Source organism: Astatotilapia calliptera, chromosome 5, assembly GCF_900246225.1.
Source record: "Astatotilapia calliptera chromosome 5, fAstCal1.2, whole genome shotgun sequence".
In the NCBI taxonomy this organism is placed as follows: domain Eukaryota; kingdom Metazoa; phylum Chordata; class Actinopteri; order Cichliformes; family Cichlidae; genus Astatotilapia; species Astatotilapia calliptera.
This window is the reverse complement of record NC_039306.1, coordinates 20,125,815-20,143,187: the sequence shown is the minus strand read 5'-3', so window position 1 is coordinate 20,143,187 and position 17,373 is coordinate 20,125,815. Positions and strand designations below refer to the sequence as shown.

General features: G+C 43.6%; 2 protein-coding genes across 4 annotated transcripts; one reads left to right on the top strand and one right to left on the bottom strand.

Annotated features, from left to right (window-relative positions):
• Window positions 1–7,724, top strand: tmcc2 (transmembrane and coiled-coil domain family 2). Its single transcript, XM_026167928.1, has 5 exons — window positions 1–253; window positions 2,717–3,130; window positions 3,458–4,080; window positions 5,205–5,340; window positions 5,640–7,724. Exons 1-5 carry the CDS (start codon window positions 251–253, stop codon window positions 5,937–5,939), a joined length of 1,476 nt encoding a protein of 491 aa, XP_026023713.1. The 5' UTR covers window positions 1–250; the 3' UTR covers window positions 5,940–7,724.
• A 47-nt stretch (window positions 7,725–7,771) lies between these two features.
• Window positions 7,772–17,373, bottom strand: usp49 (ubiquitin specific peptidase 49). 3 transcript variants are annotated; one of them, XM_026167924.1, is made up of 7 exons: window positions 17,306–17,373; window positions 15,849–15,971; window positions 14,266–15,710; window positions 11,623–11,830; window positions 9,817–9,925; window positions 9,384–9,589; window positions 7,772–9,277 (listed from the first exon to the last, which is right to left on the bottom strand). In XM_026167924.1, exons 3-7 carry the CDS (start codon window positions 15,643–15,645, stop codon window positions 9,174–9,176), a joined length of 2,007 nt encoding a protein of 668 aa, XP_026023709.1. In that variant the 5' UTR covers window positions 15,646–15,710; window positions 15,849–15,971; window positions 17,306–17,373; the 3' UTR covers window positions 7,772–9,173. The 3 variants fall into 3 exon arrangements, with proteins under 3 accessions (XP_026023709.1, XP_026023710.1, XP_026023711.1); XM_026167925.1 differs by lacking the exon at window positions 17,306–17,373 and adding an exon at window positions 17,098–17,151; XM_026167926.1 differs by lacking the exon at window positions 15,849–15,971.

Genomic DNA, 17,373 nt, shown 5'->3' with positions numbered 1-17,373 from the left:
AGGGAGAGAGAGAGATCGGAGCATTAGAGATAGGAAAAGGGAGAGGGAGGCTGCAGATATCGATGGTGTTAACGATGGAGCGTTAGGATCCAGGGAGGTGACAGTTAGCCAGACCCACGGCTGGGGGTAAAGACATTTGAGGAGGGGGGACTCCTCCTCGGTGAGCTCAGGGGGAGGCGGAGGGAGGAGGAGGAGGATGGGCCTCGAACACAGACTTGCAATGGCACTGCAAAAATTGGATTAAAGCAGTATGGTAACGTTTTCTGATATCCTTTTTTTTCTTTCCTTTTTTAAATTTTTCATTTTCATTTTCCTGCGCTGCTTGTGTCTCGTCCTCGCGTGCTCGCTGGCATCACGTCCCCGCGCGTCTCCCGCTGAGTGAAGAATGCACAGGCATCACCCTGTCCTCTTGTTTTCACGCCATAGACATCTGCCATCTCCATCCTCATCCTCACCGCTTCTCTCCCGACCTTCAGGAGTCTCGGCTTCATCCACAGCGTCGCTCCGTGGATCTTTTATTATTATTATTATTATTATTATTATTATTACACGTTTAAACAGAGACACCGCGTCGGGTTTGAGCACCACCGCAGCCGTCGCTATATGCCGATTTGCGCTTTTTTTTGGTTGCCCACTTCACCCCCTCTGATCCTGCGAGTGATAGCCACTCAAAAAAGCATCCCACTTTTTATTCATCTATTTTTTTCAGAGATCAGGAAAAAAATGATTTGTTGTTTTTCCATCACGGGGCTGCAGTCATGCGTTTTCCTCTCCATCACACCGTGATTGTAACCTACTTTTACAATCACAGCGCGTGCTCATTTCACGCAGTCGCGCAGATATAATGTAAAATAAATCCTCGCGCCATCCCGCAGACAGAAACGAGAGCAGTGCTGTGAGAAATATCTCACAGCACTGCTCTCGTCATGTGTGAGCCCAAACTCGTGTCTGAGGGTCTGATTGCTGCGTTTTGACGTCAGGCGGAGAGTCATTATCAAACGCGCCATCTGCCAAAGCCGCACATAAACATATAATACTGACCAGGGAATCCCCGCGTGGATCTGTCAACGCGGGGTCTCGTCGTGTAAAAGGGATTACATCCTCAGGCTGTTATGTTTTTTGTTTTTCTGAAGGAAAAGTCAGACGAAGGTTCAGGCAGAAATAGATTTACATACACGCTCAGCGTGTCTTTAGCATTAAAGTACACGCCACGTGCTGCACACCTTCGTGGGTTTACATGTGTAGTTTGCTTCGATCTTAACTAATCGTCATCGTCTTCTTCTCCTTCTTCGTTTTTTGAGGCTCAGCAGGGCAGGAAGCATCATCTAATTAATGCATGGTGGCCTTTCTATGTGGTCTCTAATCTCTCCGCTAGATCGGTTAAAGCTAATATGCCCCGAGTGGGCAAAATGACACATTTTGACAGTCCCATCGAAGGAGGTTTATTTATTTTGTTGAGTGATTTTACTGAGGTTACTCAGGTGTTTTGTTTCTGGCAGTTGAGATCTGGAAAATATAATCTGCAGTTTAGAAAAACAGAAGAAATTTTGTTTCCTGCAGAAAGTAAAGATTCAAATACTTTACATTTTGTCTGTTTCTGTGAAGATAATTTTTTGAATTACACACAACTAAAAATGAACTGAGTGTTTTATGTATGCGACCTATATGATGTACTTTAATTATAAACGAAGCATTACTGTTTTATTGTCATACAGCACCAGTCTTGAGCCAACCCTTGTCTCTTTATATTTTGCTTCGGCTTTCCAAAGGTCTTTCAAAGTTTGTTCTCACTTTCAGTCCAGTCCTTGTACCTTGTACCTATGAGTCATTCAAGAACAAAAACAACATCTCACTCAAGGGATGAACCAGTGTTGTCTCTATATGTGACAGAACATTAGCAAAGAACCGATTTTAAATTGCATCATATCTAATAAATATTTAATAATAGATTTTTTAATAAGTCTAATCTAGGCACTTTGTTACTAGCAGCCTGTCACAACAGCATATAACTTGTTTCCATTTCTTTAGCTGAATCTTTGAATAATGCTTAATTTAAAGTTTAAAGGAAGGAAGGAAGGAAGGAAGGAAGGAAAGGAAAGGAAAGGAAAGGAAAGGAAAGGAAAGGAAAGGAAAGGAAAGGAAAGGAAAGCCCTGACACAGGACCTAAAAGATGCATCTGACCTTGAATGTCCTTCAAGTATCCTGGATATCCCTGAAGGCTACTTAAAGAAATTACAAGAATTACAAGAAAGCTTGAGGAAGAGAGTTCAGGCGGTCATAACAAAATATTGAATTTCAAGCTTGTTGGAGTTGTACAAACTCTGTTTGCCTTAATGTGCTGTATTTATGTTAAGTTTGCACATGTAAATCACTGCACCTATTTCCCATTAAAACACATAGATATAAGGAGTGGCTCAAGACTTTTGCACAGTAATGTTTATGTGAATATAACACCAATAATAACAGCCTGTGTTGGCACCACATGTCTGCAGATGAACTTCTTTTCTTGTAAAACCCAGTCTGTGAAGAGTCAGCTACAGTGAAGATGTTTCTCCAGCGCCGTTTATCTGAATAACCTTTGTTATCTCTACTTTTACACTTTTATACTGATGAGGCTCTGATTCCTTAGTTTGACTAACACCTCTAATGTATCTGGAGCAGTTGTAGCTCTCTTTTCACCCCTGAATAGCAAGTCACTGCCCTCTTGTCCCCTCAGCTGGACAAGAGTGAGGTGGCAACTCTAGGCCTGCCCTCCACTACCAGCCATGGAGGCTCTGACACCAACATCAGCATGGACGGAGCGGGGGCAGCAGCGGCGGTGGGGTCGGTGTCTGGGGGCATGGCGGGGGGAGCGGAAGGTGCTGTGGCCGGTGAGCCGCAGCGGACACGTGCTGCTCTGGAGCATCTGCAGCAGAAGATCCTAAAGGTCACCGAGCAGATTCGCGTGGAGCAGGAGGCGCGTGACGACAACGTGGCGGAGTACCTGAAGTTGGCTCACAACGCGGACAAACAGCAGGCGTCCAGAATCAAGCAAGTGTTCGAGAAGAAGAACCAGAAATCGGCACAGACTATTGCGCACTTACACAAAAAACTAGAGCACTACCACAAGAAGCTGAAGGAGATAGAGCAGGTAAGTGTGTGCGTGTGCCTGTGTGTGTGTGTGTGTGTGTATGCACGTGTCTTTCTTCGTGGTCTATTGGAACATTTATCTTATGAGTGACTTGAACAAGTGTTCAGTCTATCTTTGGGAGCGCAGTGGAGTCCAGAAATAGACTGATGATTTCCCAAACACTTATTTAAACCAGTGCATCCCCCCTGTGCCTCACCTGATTCTTCACAGGGACTGCTTTCCTCATCTGTGTTATGAGGGTTAAAACTTACCCTCATAACATGATCAGCTCTCTCCTTTAGGATCCTCCACTTCTCTGCTTCCTCATTCCTTTTCCCCTCTTCACAGAATGGGCCAGCCCGGCAGCCGAAGGATGTTCTGCGGGACATGCAGCAGGGCCTGAAGGACGTGGGAGCCAACGTTCGTGCTGGGATAAGTGGATTCGGAGGTGGAGTAGTTGAAGGGGTTAAAGGAGGAGTTTCTGCTCTCACGCACACGGCCGTTGTCTCCAAGCCACGAGAGTTTGCCAGTCTTATAAGAAACAAGTTTGGCAGTGCTGATAACATTGCTCACCTAAAAGACACGCTAGAGGACGGAGTTGGGGGCCACGCTGAAGACACCCCCACGCCCCGCGCCCTGAGTGGAAGCGCCACCCTGGTCTCCAGCCCAAAGTACGGCAGCGACGACGAGTGTTCCAGCGCCACGTCTGGATCCGGAGCGGGCAGTAATTCTGGTGGGGCTGGTGGAGGAGGAGGGGGTGGTATGTTAGGCCCAACGATGGGGAGCCCCAGATTGGACGGGCACCACCACCACCACCATCACATGCATAGTTCATGGGACTCTTTACTTGAGGGTCTGCAGGAGATCAAGGCCAGCCAGACGCACATGGAGGACGCCATCGAGGACATGAAGGGCCAGCTGCAGAGCGACTACTCTTACATGACTCAGTGCCTGCAGGAAGAGAGATACAGGTAGATGTCCCTGCAAAGAAAAGCAATCACTAACGTGCTACACTGAACATCAAGATGCAATTCACACAAGGAAAAAACAACTCAGTCCCCACTGCTCCTTTTAAAATCATCATTAAATATGTACTTTAGAGCAGGGGTGTCAAAATTAAGGCCCAGTCGCCAAAAGTGGCCGGAAAAGTGCCGTCCACTAGACGTTATTGGAAAATGTGAAGGAGGGCATCGGGTTTGAAATTTCTGACTACATTTTCAGAGCTTTACAGCTTTTCCTTCTGATAAACACCTCCCCTCTAACAGTGCATGCAACACAAATTAATTATTCACTTAATAATTCATTATTAATTAAGTAATAGATAAACAACAATAGCACTCAGAGAGCACAACTCCCCCTGAAGGTCAAGGAGTATACTAAAGCTTTTGTTTTGCAACATGCTGTCTGACCTTTGACCTATGACCTTAAAGCCTTAAATGCTAGTGTATTTTATTATCTTTACCCAGACGATTGGTGCAGAATCGGCCAAAATCTTTGGCTTCAATAAGCTGCAATAACTTCAGATTTTGACATTTCTTCATGCAGTGTGTGATTTTGTCATCGTGATCAATTAGGGCATCATATTGAAAAGAATTACAAGCGTGTTCTCTCCATGCCCTTTCAAATGTTTTTTTTTAACCTTGCGCGCTAGAAAATGAAGGTCAAGGTCAAATGCTTAGCCAACCTAGGTAATCATGTCATTCAAGCCTGTTATACTGTTGTGAAGATTGAAGATCCATAAAACACTGTGGGTAATATAAAGTTTATACTGATTTTTACATTTGGTGTGACCATGACCAGATTTCCTCCCAAATGAAATCAGCTGAGCTCTTATTGATCTCTACCATCACACAAAATTTCAAGATGGTAGAGTGGTAGATGGTAGAAAGCAACAAACAACCAGAGGATGAATTAAATACAAGGAAACTTCTATTTTTTTGCCCTCTACTAAATGTATGTTTTGTACAATGAGTCCACAATAATAAAAAAAAGAAAAATAAATGACATCACAGGGATTAAATATGTAGATAAACCATGTAAAACAAGTTTGACATGCATGCTTTGGAGTACAGTGTGTGCTGCGCTGTGTGTTCAGGTATGAGCGACTTGAAGAGCAGCTGAATGACCTGACGGAGCTGCACCAGAATGAGATGACCAACCTGAAACAGGAGCTCGCCAGCATGGAGGAGAAAGTCGCCTACCAGTCGTATGAGAGGGCGAGAGACATTCAGGTAAAAACAAAGACTCCGATAGATCGTTGGAGACTTTGGAGTTTGCTAGAAGTTGGGATCAGAGCTGTGTGTGGGCAATATGTTTCTCCAAAACCTGTATATGCTTCAAAGACGTGAACGTACAAACTGTGTTTACTGACTGTGATTTTCAGAGGTAGTTTCAACTCTGACTAAAGCAGTTGAATTAAGACATTATCATTCCCTGTAAAAGGTGTCTTAGATTTTCAGGCCTTTTAATGAGGTTTTGAAAAACAAAATCGCACTAAGTGGGTTCATTTCTTTGGGATCTGCACACACAGGAGGCAGTCGAGTCATGCCTGACCCGCATCACCAAGCTGGAGCTGCAGCAGCAGCAGCAGCAGGTTGTCCAGTTAGAAGGAGTGGAGAATGCCAACGCTCGAGCTCTGCTGGGGAAGCTCATCAACGTCATCCTGGCGCTCATGGCCGTGCTGTTGGTCTTCGTCTCCACTCTGGCCAACTTCATCACCCCTCTGATGAAGACCCGGGCCCGCGTAGCCGCCACCGTCCTGCTGACATTGCTGCTGTTCGTGCTGTGGAAGCAGTGGGACTTTGTGGAGCTGTGGCTGCTGCCCAGCTAAACTTCCTGAAAGACACTCTACAGGAGGAAGAGGAGGAGGGGATCAGAGAAGCTGATTCCAGCTCAGTTCGCCATCACTGAAGGGACCCAGAGACTGAAGTGAAATGAAAGCCACTGCGGCGAGTTCCCTTTGAGTTTGAAGGCGGAGTGAGAGAGAACAAAGCACGGCACTTTTTAGTCGAGACCCGGCCTACAGGGAGCGCCGAGAGGTGTTTACAGAGCAAAAACAAGTGAAATTCTCTGCTTGCCAAGTGACAAAAGACATCCTTCCCTCTCACCCACATGTACCGGCACTGATGACCAACCGTCGATCGCATCGCTGTCACCAAAAACTGAGTTTCTTGCAAGAAATCTTTGGCCTTTTTCTAATGATTTATGATACATTCATTACAAAGACAGGAGCAAAAATAAAATGCCCGATCATGTTTGCTGTAATCTTCATGTTGAAGCTAATGTGTATTTGAGAGGAACAAGGTGTTTTTTCTTCTTTTCTCCATGAATGTTATGTGCTCATGCATGTCCTCATATGTGCACTGAGATGCATCTAGCTGGCATGAGTTAACATGTCATTACTGACAGACTGAATCTTCTATAACTGCCATTTTGGTGTCAGAATTGCAGCGCGGATCTGTCGTATCTCCACTCGGTGTCATTCCCGGTTTGTTTCACATTCTTCTCTGGTGTTGAAGCAGTGCTTTTTCTTTCGTTTTCCTTTTTTTTTTCTCTTGCAAATGAATGAATAGTTAAAAAAAATCTGCTACAATTCACCATACTGACTCAACAGTGTAAAAATCTGCTCTGTCCACAAATGCATTTTCATATTATATCTATTGTAGAACTGCTACTATCCACAGTGTCAACTTAACTGGCATGTTCAAAGTTTATATCCAGTTTGCAAAAAAAGAAAAAAAAGAAAAGAAAGAAGAATTATTGCTGTTTTATTAAACAATGTAAGAAATAAATGATTTCATATATTAGGCTGACCTTGATCCATCTCCTCATCGTCCTTCACGCCGACACCCGTTTGTTTTTTTTACTTTTAAAAACGTATTTGCATATGCAGGCACCAAAGTGTATTCTCTTTTGATTGCTTATAATAATTGTAAGATTATTGCATATAAATGGGTGGTTTTGCTGTTACAATGTGAATGCATGGGAAGCATAAAAAAGCAGCAGAGAGTGGATAAAGCTCCAGCTCTGACTGTGTGCATAATCATCGGATTACCTTTGGTTGGAAGAGGTAGGCCCGAAGGACGGGTAAATGTTAGTTTGCGGTGAGCTTGGCCATCCTTTTGCTCCACCCTTGACCATTGCATACAAAGTAACATAGATCTTCCATAAAAGTCAGATATGAAGCATGGAAAAAGGGAAATTTAGGAGCTTCCAGTGTGAAAGAGTCCCATAAGCTGATTGATCTTAAGCATTTAAACACATACACATACCTTAAGGGAGCATTTGTAGAATGCTGTTTCAGACACTGTTGGCATGTTTATGGATCACAATTACTGATTCATATTTTTTTCATTTGGGAGTGGCGGCCACGCCCCTGATCACTTTACTGTTAAGGCAAGAAAGAGATTTACATTTGATTATGAGCACCATCCTTGGCTGGATCAGATTATATTTCTAAGAACACATTAGTGGTTAGGCCTCGGATCAGCTGTGCATCCATCTGGTAACCTGATTATTTCAGTTCTACTTTACTCTCTTGGCTCAGCCATGAAGCTAAATTCATGAAGCTGCTCATAACCTTCTTTTAATCAGAATCACCACTCCCTCTGGAAAAAATACTATATAAAAAAAATAAAAAATAAGCAAGAGAACCAAAGCATCTCAATTTTGTTTTGTCTTTTTAATAATTACTGTCAGGCAAAACCCATATGACCATTACATTTATGACAGGTATTCTTACAGTACACGACAGAACTCAAGGGGATCAGAGCCGGTGGCATGGCCACACCTGACCGCTAAAAAGTAAGACATTCATCGTCATTAGATTGTTCCAACTGTCACAGAGTTCACAAATGTATTTTGCATTTGACTCGTATCAAACACAGTTTTTCTTGACAACCTAGCAAAATCTAAAGACCTCGATAGAAACAGCAGAGTAGAAAACAAAATAAAAAAAGACAACAGAAAGAAAACCCCAAAACACATTGTATATAACAAGCAGAAGAATTCCTGATTTTCTTAAATTTCCTGTCAAGATGCGAGATGTACAATATATTGCTTTCAGGTGCTCAACTCAAAAATGGGTACCCCAAAAAACAGATAAAAGAAAGAAAGAAAAAGAAACCACACATTCTTCGGTATCTACCCTTTAACTCGCGCCCCGTCTCCGGCAGGTTAAGAGAGGCGGCATGTCCAACCCAGGCTCAGACCGGTCTAACCGCAGGAGGAGGAGCAGACACTTCAAGGTGTTACGGGAGCCGACAGCAACAGCTCCTCCCGCAGCTTTCCACTGAGTGTCTGATACTCGTGCTTTTTGCTTCTTTTCATGGAACAGAGCGGCTACAAAATAAACTAAAAACAAAACCTATTCGTGTTCACTGAGAGCCTTGAGCCTAAGACACAGTATCCAGTCACAGCAGTACATCTGAGGGAGAGGACATGATGAGATACAAATGACACAGGGGTGAGTATTAAAAGTTTCCATAACTGACGTTTCACGATAATTAAAAAAGCTGAGCAGAAGGCAACATGGAGCGTGGACCATCAGTGCGGTCGCTGGCAACGTTAAAAATGTGTCGCTTCATGTAAAGCTCAGCGGTCAAACGCGCGATTACGTGTAAAAATGCACATCGTCAACATTACTGTGGCCAAACGCTCCAAAGTCCAGAATCCGTGTTGCCTTTTTAATGTAAAATGCTGTCTCGGGGAGAGCGCCTGGTTGTTCCCAGACTCAACAGACACGAGCCTGATGGTTGTTGTTGTTGTTGTTGTTCAGCAGGACAGAGTCTGACCACAGTCTTCAGGCCAGGAATCAATACGCTGGTCCTACAGGCTGAGAAACCTGGGCTTCATTTACGAAAATGTTTTCTTACAGAGTCAAAAGTAAGACATAAACCCAGAGCTTTCTGATCTACTAGCTATGGCAACATTACTCACCACTATCATACTTCTTATCTGGATTGTGCTGCTAAAATGTTATGACATCTGGGAAAGCATCAGAAAACCTTTTCGTGAATGCAGCCCTAAGTTTCCACGCACAGGTTATCATCACAGCGAGAGGTACCTAAGCAGACCTCTGGGTATAGAAGAGAATATAGGCCTGAGTGTTGCACACTTCCTCCACACTGCAAACCTTCATCTCAGAGTCATTACAGTGGACCCAGAAACCTGAGGATAGCAAATGCACATTAAAAAAGATGTTAAAAAAAAACAACAACACAGCAGAACATTTGCATCTTAAATAAACCACAGGATGCTGTGCGCTCTTCCTCACCTCCTTCTGTATTGTAGCAGTATGCGGTGTAGTGCCCTGAGCCGAAGCCTTTACCATGATGCATAACTACAGCAGACAGATCGTAGGTGTAGCCTCCTCTGTGGACAGAGTGACCTGAGCCTGTGCAGCAGTATGGTTTGATGTTCAGAACCTGGTCAAAGGCCACATGGACGCCGATTTTCTCCCTGTGGTTCCGCCCCGACCATCTGCCGTACAACAGGCGATAGTTAGTGTTGCTACACTTCACAAGCCTCGTCTTACAAAAAAAATAAATAAAGGTCGAGCACCCCAAGTTCACAACGCAAACAGAAAAAACAAGATCAAAACTACAGGAAATCCTGAAATTTCTTTGAGAAATTTCAAAGAACTTGGTTTGGAAGTAAAAAAAAAAAAAAAAAAAAAATTATATATATCAGCCTTTACAGAAACTTGCCTGAAGCGTTTGAGGTGCAGCCGGAGAACCTGAGGTAAACGGTAGATCAGAAGCTGCTTACATGCTTCTGACAGAACTAAGGGTTTGTGGGATGATTTCCGTCTTCTTTCTGAAACCATGAAACAAGGAGATCACAGGTTACTGATGCGAGGCTTTGTTTCCGCTGCACAAGTGACGCTTTCTTGCAAAATCTCAGGCTTTGCGAAAGTGTTGTGTGGCTCTCTCAAAGCTGCTAGCCTAGTTTTTAAGTCACTGCCTCCGCCGGAGCTGTCAGCAGGAGATTAAAGAGCTTCTTAGACAATGAATAAATAAATAACACCGTTGGCTTCATTAATCTGTTGAAAGCATTCAGTCATTCAGGTAAAGGTCACTTTACACACAAATGTTCCTCACGGGTACATTCAGATGCACCCACAGTTCTACAGTGTACTCTGTATGCACACCATGGGTGAAATCTGACAATACATTACCTGACAAATCATACTTGAGGTAAGTGTTTACACTTTACTGATGTTTATTTGATGATTTGGGACCACAAGACTTCGCACTTCAGTAAATACAGCAGCTTTTACCTCACCTCCCTGAAATGAATCACTTAAACATTTTTTCCTGATAGATCCTGTCTCCATTCCAGTGAAAACTTCTAACTACATAACTGGAAAATCTGTTTTCTAGTAGCGGGGTGACTAGTTGTTCTGTTTACTTAGAAGAAATGGCTACTTTAGTAGGAAAAATGCAGGAAAACAGAACACTAGTAGTTGAATGCAGCTTACATTTCTGGATGTATGCGAAGCCGGCAGCCTGAAATTTGTCTCAAAATCCTACGTGACCATGTGATGTGATCTGTGCGTGCCAGGCCATTCGTGAGTAGGAGGATGTCTGTAAAGTTTCAGACATTTGTATGCACAGGAATTGTGAGCAGCTGATCAGTATTCATTCAATATTTATTCAAATGTGGATGTGCGCATTTGTAAAACAGTTTCGCGTGTGGTAAAATTGCTTTGAAATTGCGTGGACTGAAGCACCTGCTTGTGTGTTCTCAAACGCTACACACACATCAATACATACATTTGTAAATCTTGCTTTATGCATTTGGATCACACTGAATGCATGTGTAACACTTCGGAGACGAACTTCTCTCCATCCTGAAAAATCAAGTCTTTTAACTGATAACGTCGGGAAACGCATGCATGCGGTCGTAATCCTGTGCAATCCTCTTCATTTATGTGACAGTTTGCATGTTACTATTGTGCGTCTGATGAGAATGAAATGACAGCTTTTAATTAGTCATGACCCGGGTGTGCGTTTAGTTCCGATGCCATCAGATTAACAGGAAAATGTTCTGAACGCTTCATTTTTACAAGTTGCTGTCCTGACATTCTCAGTTATTCATAGAAATACCTCGCAAGAAAAACTGCATTGACCTTTAAAGAAAAAGCAGGGTCCGGAGTCAAAATGAATAAATCATGAAGGGAAATCTATAACTTTAAGTTCCACTTTGGATAATAACTTATTTAAAACCAATTCCCATTAGAATCCAAATTCTTGACATTCATCATGTGAACCCAAGTGTATGGTCCACTATCCAGTTCTCTGTCTGATGAATCAAGACAATAATTTAACTGCTAATTGATATTTTAGGGTTGATAAGCAGCTTTATCAGAATGCATCCAAGTTGTCATATAATAGGCAGATATCCTGAAACAATACAGATTTATTCAACTCGAGCTTAAGAAGCAAAGTCTTATCAGCTAATAATGAACTTAAGACGAGCTTGGCTTGTGGTGCATTAAACATTGTACTGACTGTTGCAGTGGTTGCAGGCGTAGATGCTGCCTTCAAGAGCCTCCATCTCTGTAAACTTGGACAGCATCTCAGTGAGGGTGCAGCTACGCTGGTAAGCCGTCGAGCTCGAGCCTTTGTCTATGCTGTGGTATCGCTCTGGAAACTCCAAAGACAAATCCCAGAATGGCTCTACTGTGTTAGACTTGTGCTTACAGGATAGGCATGTCACCTAAAACATACAGAGAAGAGGAGGAACACAAGCAAAGGTGAGTGTGACGACGATTCCAAGTTTCAGCTGTAGCAGAACTCTGGAAAGTGGTTCAAACAAATAAATAAACTGATTTAATAAATGAAACAAAAATATCTGCCTGAATTACAAAACCAGACACTTCCCCATTCTAACTACATTCCAGCACAGGTTTATGCTCTTCATACATGATCACAATCAATCAACTGTCTTCTTTGGCCTGCTCTTCCAGGCAACTGCTTAACCCACCGTGTCTCTGCATTTTATTCTTTAATGCAGATGCATGCCTCTTTTTTATTACTAAACTCACAATCTTAACTGTGATTGGTCAAACCCTGCAAACAGAGCTGAACAGATGCAGTTAAGACTTTTTTTGTTTGTTTATTTGTTCACAACACCAAAAACACATCACCTTGAAGTGGATTGAATTTTGAATTTTAAAAATTAAATCGCAATTAGAACTGCAGAGTGTCGCCTTTGAAACTGCTGGACTTTGGGGGGAGGGTGTTCTGTGTAATGTGTGCATGTTGCATGGGAAGCGTTTTGGGTACTCCACCGTGCTCCAACAGTCCAAACACATGGATGTAAGGTTAGCTGGTGATTCTAAAGCAGCTATAGGTGGACATCACAGAGACAATACACTACAACGCACCATTGTAGTGTATTGTAGTGTAAGTCTGGTCCTCCTCATGCACCACCCTAAATGATTATAGGAATGTGGTGATGTGACATCTAGAGCAGGGCGATATGACCAAAAATATTTATCACGATATAGATTTGAAAATTTGCGATAACGATATAACTGACGATAATTGACACTAGACAAAATACTTTACAACTCCACAATTTTATTAGTGCAAAAAAACAAAAAACAAAACATGTATTTTCACTTAAACAAGCAGCTGTTTTTTTGCATTAAAGTTATATAAAAACGTAACAGTGCAAATGCAAATTCCTTGCTGACAGTTCAACCAAAAAGCATTTCCAGTAGAAACTGGCCGACATATCCTCAGCATAACCAAGTATAATATCCACAAAACTTAAAAAGAGGTTATACACACACAATACAGTAATATTATGTTGAAGCACCGTATGTATCACTCCGCGAGGCTCCTGCCTAAGATAGCCGTAATGCGCCGACAATCCATCAAGCGGTGCAGGTTCGTAGCTTAGCAAAGTCGTACTAAAACATTTTCGAGTGCCGTGTACATAAAATCGTTTCGAGGTCAGTAAACACAACCAGAATTCAAACATAAAGGCACACGGGATTATAATGGGCACTGTCGATTTTCAGAAAAATCAAATGATTGATTTTAAGTGTGCCGTATTTACCAAAAAACACGGTAATAATGACGGCCCGCTAGCACGCTCTACCAAAAATAGTGCTTTGTTGTGTATCTGACGGACGAAAGCTAAACCAGTTCCACACCACTGAAGTTGCAGCATTTTTACAAACCAATTCTGGTTCATCCGTTTCATTCAACAATCCGCTTTCGCCCTTGTCATTCTCTGTCGCCGCCGTGCCTTTTTCGCCATGTGCGTATGAAAACAAAGGCACTGCGCACGCGCATTTTACCCATATTCTATCGTGATATTTCATTTTCTTGTCGTTGCCCAACATTATACCGGTATTACCATGAACGGTATGATATGGCCCAGCCCTAGTGACATCACAGTTTTTTCATGCAACCACAGACTTTGATTAACTGGAAATCTGTATCCATGGCATCTGTATCTGCAGCACAGTGTATAAATTTCAGCTTATATATAATTGATATTAACTGATATGGGCCTTTGTGATTGGTAAGAGCACCTAAGTTGATACCTTTTACTGATGTCAGTGGCCGACGTTTATCTGATGTCTCATGTGAATTTTCTCAGTGTTCAAAGTTAACTGGGGACTAACTGAAGGACAGCTACAGGAGCTGATTACACCTCTTCAAAACAATGACTACAGCTTAACTGTACCCGGTGAAGCATGTTTTTGCAGAAGCATCCCAGAAACAGCACCTACTAAAAATACCACTGGGTCATTTTTTTCTCCTTTTTTTTTATCTTGTCTTCATCTTGTAGGAAGGAAGTTAGACCCAGGAGAGTAAAGAACATGGTCAATTTTCAAAATAAAAGGCATGAAGACTAAAACGCTATCCTTTTACTTATCACTTATTAATTAACATTTATTACTTATTTTATTATCAGATTTGTGTCTCTGGCACAAAGGGGGAATATAAATATACAGAAATAATAATGAAAGCAAAACAAAACACAAAAGTCAAAATCTTGGCATTAGCCCAGAACTTCACAACAGACATGCAGAAATGGAAAGCAAGAGGGAAAAGAGATAAATACACAAACAAAACAACCTACATCACACTGGACAACACTGACTGCATGCAGTTATAAGTTAGGAGTCTCACCTGGCTGAGTAGCTGCCCGTGAAAGATGGTGTTGAGAACCTTTAGCACTTGCTTGGATAGTTTCCTCTTTGTGATGGGGATGACTATCCGCCTTTTGGACCCCTCTGTGTCCAGCTCCTGCTGCACCTTGTCCAGCAGCTCACACAAGAACTCCTGGGCATCCTGCTGGTCGTATCCACGGAAAGCTGGGATGAGGTTCCACACAGAGTGCAGCATGGCAAAGGGAGATACTAAAGACCACCGGCCTGACCACATGACCCTGAAAAGCGTATGTAACTCATGGCACAGAGACATCTGCTGGCGGGTGGAGCAGCGAGGAGGAGGCGAGACGCTTTCCTTTTTCCCCACGGGCAAATTCCAACAGCCCGCCTTCCCCATACGTCCAAGAGGGTATTCTGCCAGCGCTGTGTTACCACTGCTGACCACACCTCCTGTCACCCCCTTCATCCCCTGGGAGTGGTTGGTCTTGGCAAGTAGCTCCTCAGTCTCACACAGGTCCAAAGTGAGAAAACACTCCCTGAATTTCTGCAGGTGGCTCAGCACTTGCAATATTGAGTTCATGTAGCACGTGTTCCCCAAGTTGCGCAGACCGGTGACCCCCGGAGCGAGTCTCCGTCGTGTGACTGCATGCGTGGAGTAGTATCGCCTCAGTCTGGCAGCTTTGCCATTCTGAGAAGTCTTGCGGGACAGGGTTAAAAGTGAAGGCTTCTTTTGGGCAGGAGGAGGAGGTAGGCGTTCTGGAGGGTCGCGAAATTTGCGTGGAATGAGTGTGATGGTTGAACGTGGCGCCTGAGTAAGAAGCCTAGCACTCTTCCTGGGAGGAACATTGCCAAGTTCTTCCATGAGTCTCTTTTTCACCTCCTTCTTTTGTCTTCTAGCTTCCTCGAGTTTCTCTTTACGCTGATTCTGGAGCTCCTGATGTTTGCTGATCCACATCCGGAGCATTTTCCCCAGGAGTGCTTTCCTCCTGTGCCGCAAGGCCAGCTGCATGGCGGGCTGCGGCCCACTTTCCCCAACCCAGGGAGTACACTCCCCCCCTGTTGAAGAGCGCAGTGAGCGCCTACCCGGGCTCCGAACAGTGGAGAGCGCCCCTCTGAGGAGTTTGAGGTCACCCTCTGCGTTATCGTTGAGTACATAGTCTCCACAGGCAAAGCAAAAAACATCCAGCTCTCGCACCTCCATAGCCAGCGGATGGTGCGACTCCTGAAAGTGTTTGAGTGAGTGCTCCTCCATAAACCGTCCACAGGCCACATGGGAGCACTTGAGGCAGGCCCACACCGAATCGGTGGTGCTGCAGTCGACACAGTGCCATTTTTGCGGATTAAGGATCGAATGGTCTTGGCCTAGGCGAAGGCGTACCACGTGCTTACAACGATCCATTGCTCCAGATACACATGTGGCCTCAGCGATAGGACACACGTCCCGCAGCCAAACAGCAACTCATTCTGTAGAGGAAGAAAAAAAATAAAGCAAGATTACTGCTGATAGCAGAATCCAGTGTTTTTGTTTTCTGTTTTTCTAATGAAAAGACTGCAGTGTATAAGCAACTGTCACAAAACAAAAAAGAAAGAAGATGTACTAACTGGAAAAGGAGTTTTTGTGATCAAATTCTGGACAACACATCACAACATCTGCAAAGAACACAACAGGACAGTTCAGCCCGATCACCCATGCCCACCGTCAGCACCAGCGGCTCCAGAGAGAGTCTGAGAAATAGGGGTGAAAGCTGCAATGAAAAAACAAAAAACATACAAAGCAACCACTCCACCCCACCCCACAACGACAGAGATAAATCACACACTTCTCCAATTAATGAAAACCACGCATTTAGGAAATTCTCAAAAATCTATCTTTACACAAAAAAGTGGACTGAAAACAAGTGACCATAAAACTTCTTAACAAAAAGTAACATAACTAAATAACTCAGGAAGTGACTTTTTTGTGGAAATCTCCTCCAGTTGTGACACCGACTGCCCTGGTTGACATTACTGTGAATAAACGTGGCAAATGATTGACATCTACAGGAATCACACACGGAAAAGGAACTGTTATGTCGCTCTCGTTATTTAAGAAAATCAACATGTGGCCATTTGATCAGGGGCAATAATTAAAACGGAGCTTTAGGGCAAGGAAATGATGACATGAACGTCTGTCTGTCCATTGAAATGATATTCTTAACGTTAATGGATGTAGTTATGTACCTCACCAGTACCAGCGCTGTGCTACATCACTTTCTTTTTTATCCATCTCTTTGTGTAAATGAGCCACTACATAATAATAATAATAATAATAATAATAATAACAATGGATAAAAATAATAATGGCAGCATCAACTTTCAGGTCGGCGCAACTGTTTTTCAGTCGCATGCCACGCTTTTTGCACGCTACAAGTTAACCGCCTCAACTCCTGCATGTGATATTCACAAATGTTAGAATTTCTCCACTGTGTCTGTCCGTGTTTTAAAAAGGATGCCTTCTGACTCAGACAGGCTGGCTCTTAACGCCATGCTAGGCTATCCCACCATCACCATGCTGAAGAACAAAGAGCAGCCAGAGAGCGACTCTCCAGGAACATCCAACAACTTTGTTGGTCCGAGACAGCCCAGCAGGCAGCAACTTAGCTGCCGCCGCTAACCGTTTTTATCCACGGCGGCTGTGCTTAGGGTTTACACCGCTTGCCCCCCCCACCACCACCTCCTCCCTCCCTTCCCTCTGCTGTGTCTCGCCTAATAACGCGCGGAGTTAAACACGGATTTATTCGCTTGGCTCCAAGCAGCTAACAATTCGCGTTATCTGCTCGCCACAGTTGCTAACGTTAGCTAAGCTGCTAACCTGTTTGTTGAGGACAATCGAAGTTAACCTAACGGCTGCCGTCGGTCGCTAACGTTAAGGCTAGCAAACTGCGCCGTTAACCGTTAAAAAAAAACTACCCGGTGACATTCACCGCAGGAAGCCGGCTGCTGAAACGCGGCTCTCGGCCCTATCGGTGCCCCTCACTATATTTGCAACACCTGATAATGGTAAAGCTGGGTAACGTTACCATCGCCAGCATCCATCCATCCGGTGTACACTCAGAAAGCTGCTTGTTGTCCTCCTCACAGATTGAAC

What these genes read in the sequence shown, in the direction of transcription:
- tmcc2 (XM_026167928.1), top strand. An exon ending in AGCTGAAGGAGATAGAGCAG is followed by an intron (nt 3,131 to 3,457) that starts GTAAGTGTGTGC and finishes CCCTCTTCACAG; the next exon opens with AATGGGCCAGCCCGGCAGCC. An exon ending in CTGCAGGAAGAGAGATACAG is followed by an intron (nt 4,081 to 5,204) that starts GTAGATGTCCCT and finishes CTGTGTGTTCAG; the next exon opens with GTATGAGCGACTTGAAGAGC.
- usp49 (XM_026167924.1), bottom strand. Translation starts at nt 15,645, where the DNA reads ATGGATCGTTGTAAGCACGTGGTACGCCTTCGCCTAGGCCAAGACCAT. An exon ending in ACGGGCAGCTACTCAGCCAG is followed by an intron (nt 11,831 to 14,265) that starts GTGAGACTCCTA and finishes TGTATGTTTTAG; the next exon opens with GTGACATGCCTATCCTGTAA. An exon ending in CGCCTGCAACCACTGCAACA is followed by an intron (nt 9,926 to 11,622) that starts GTCAGTACAATG and finishes TCATGGTTTCAG; the next exon opens with AAAGAAGACGGAAATCATCC.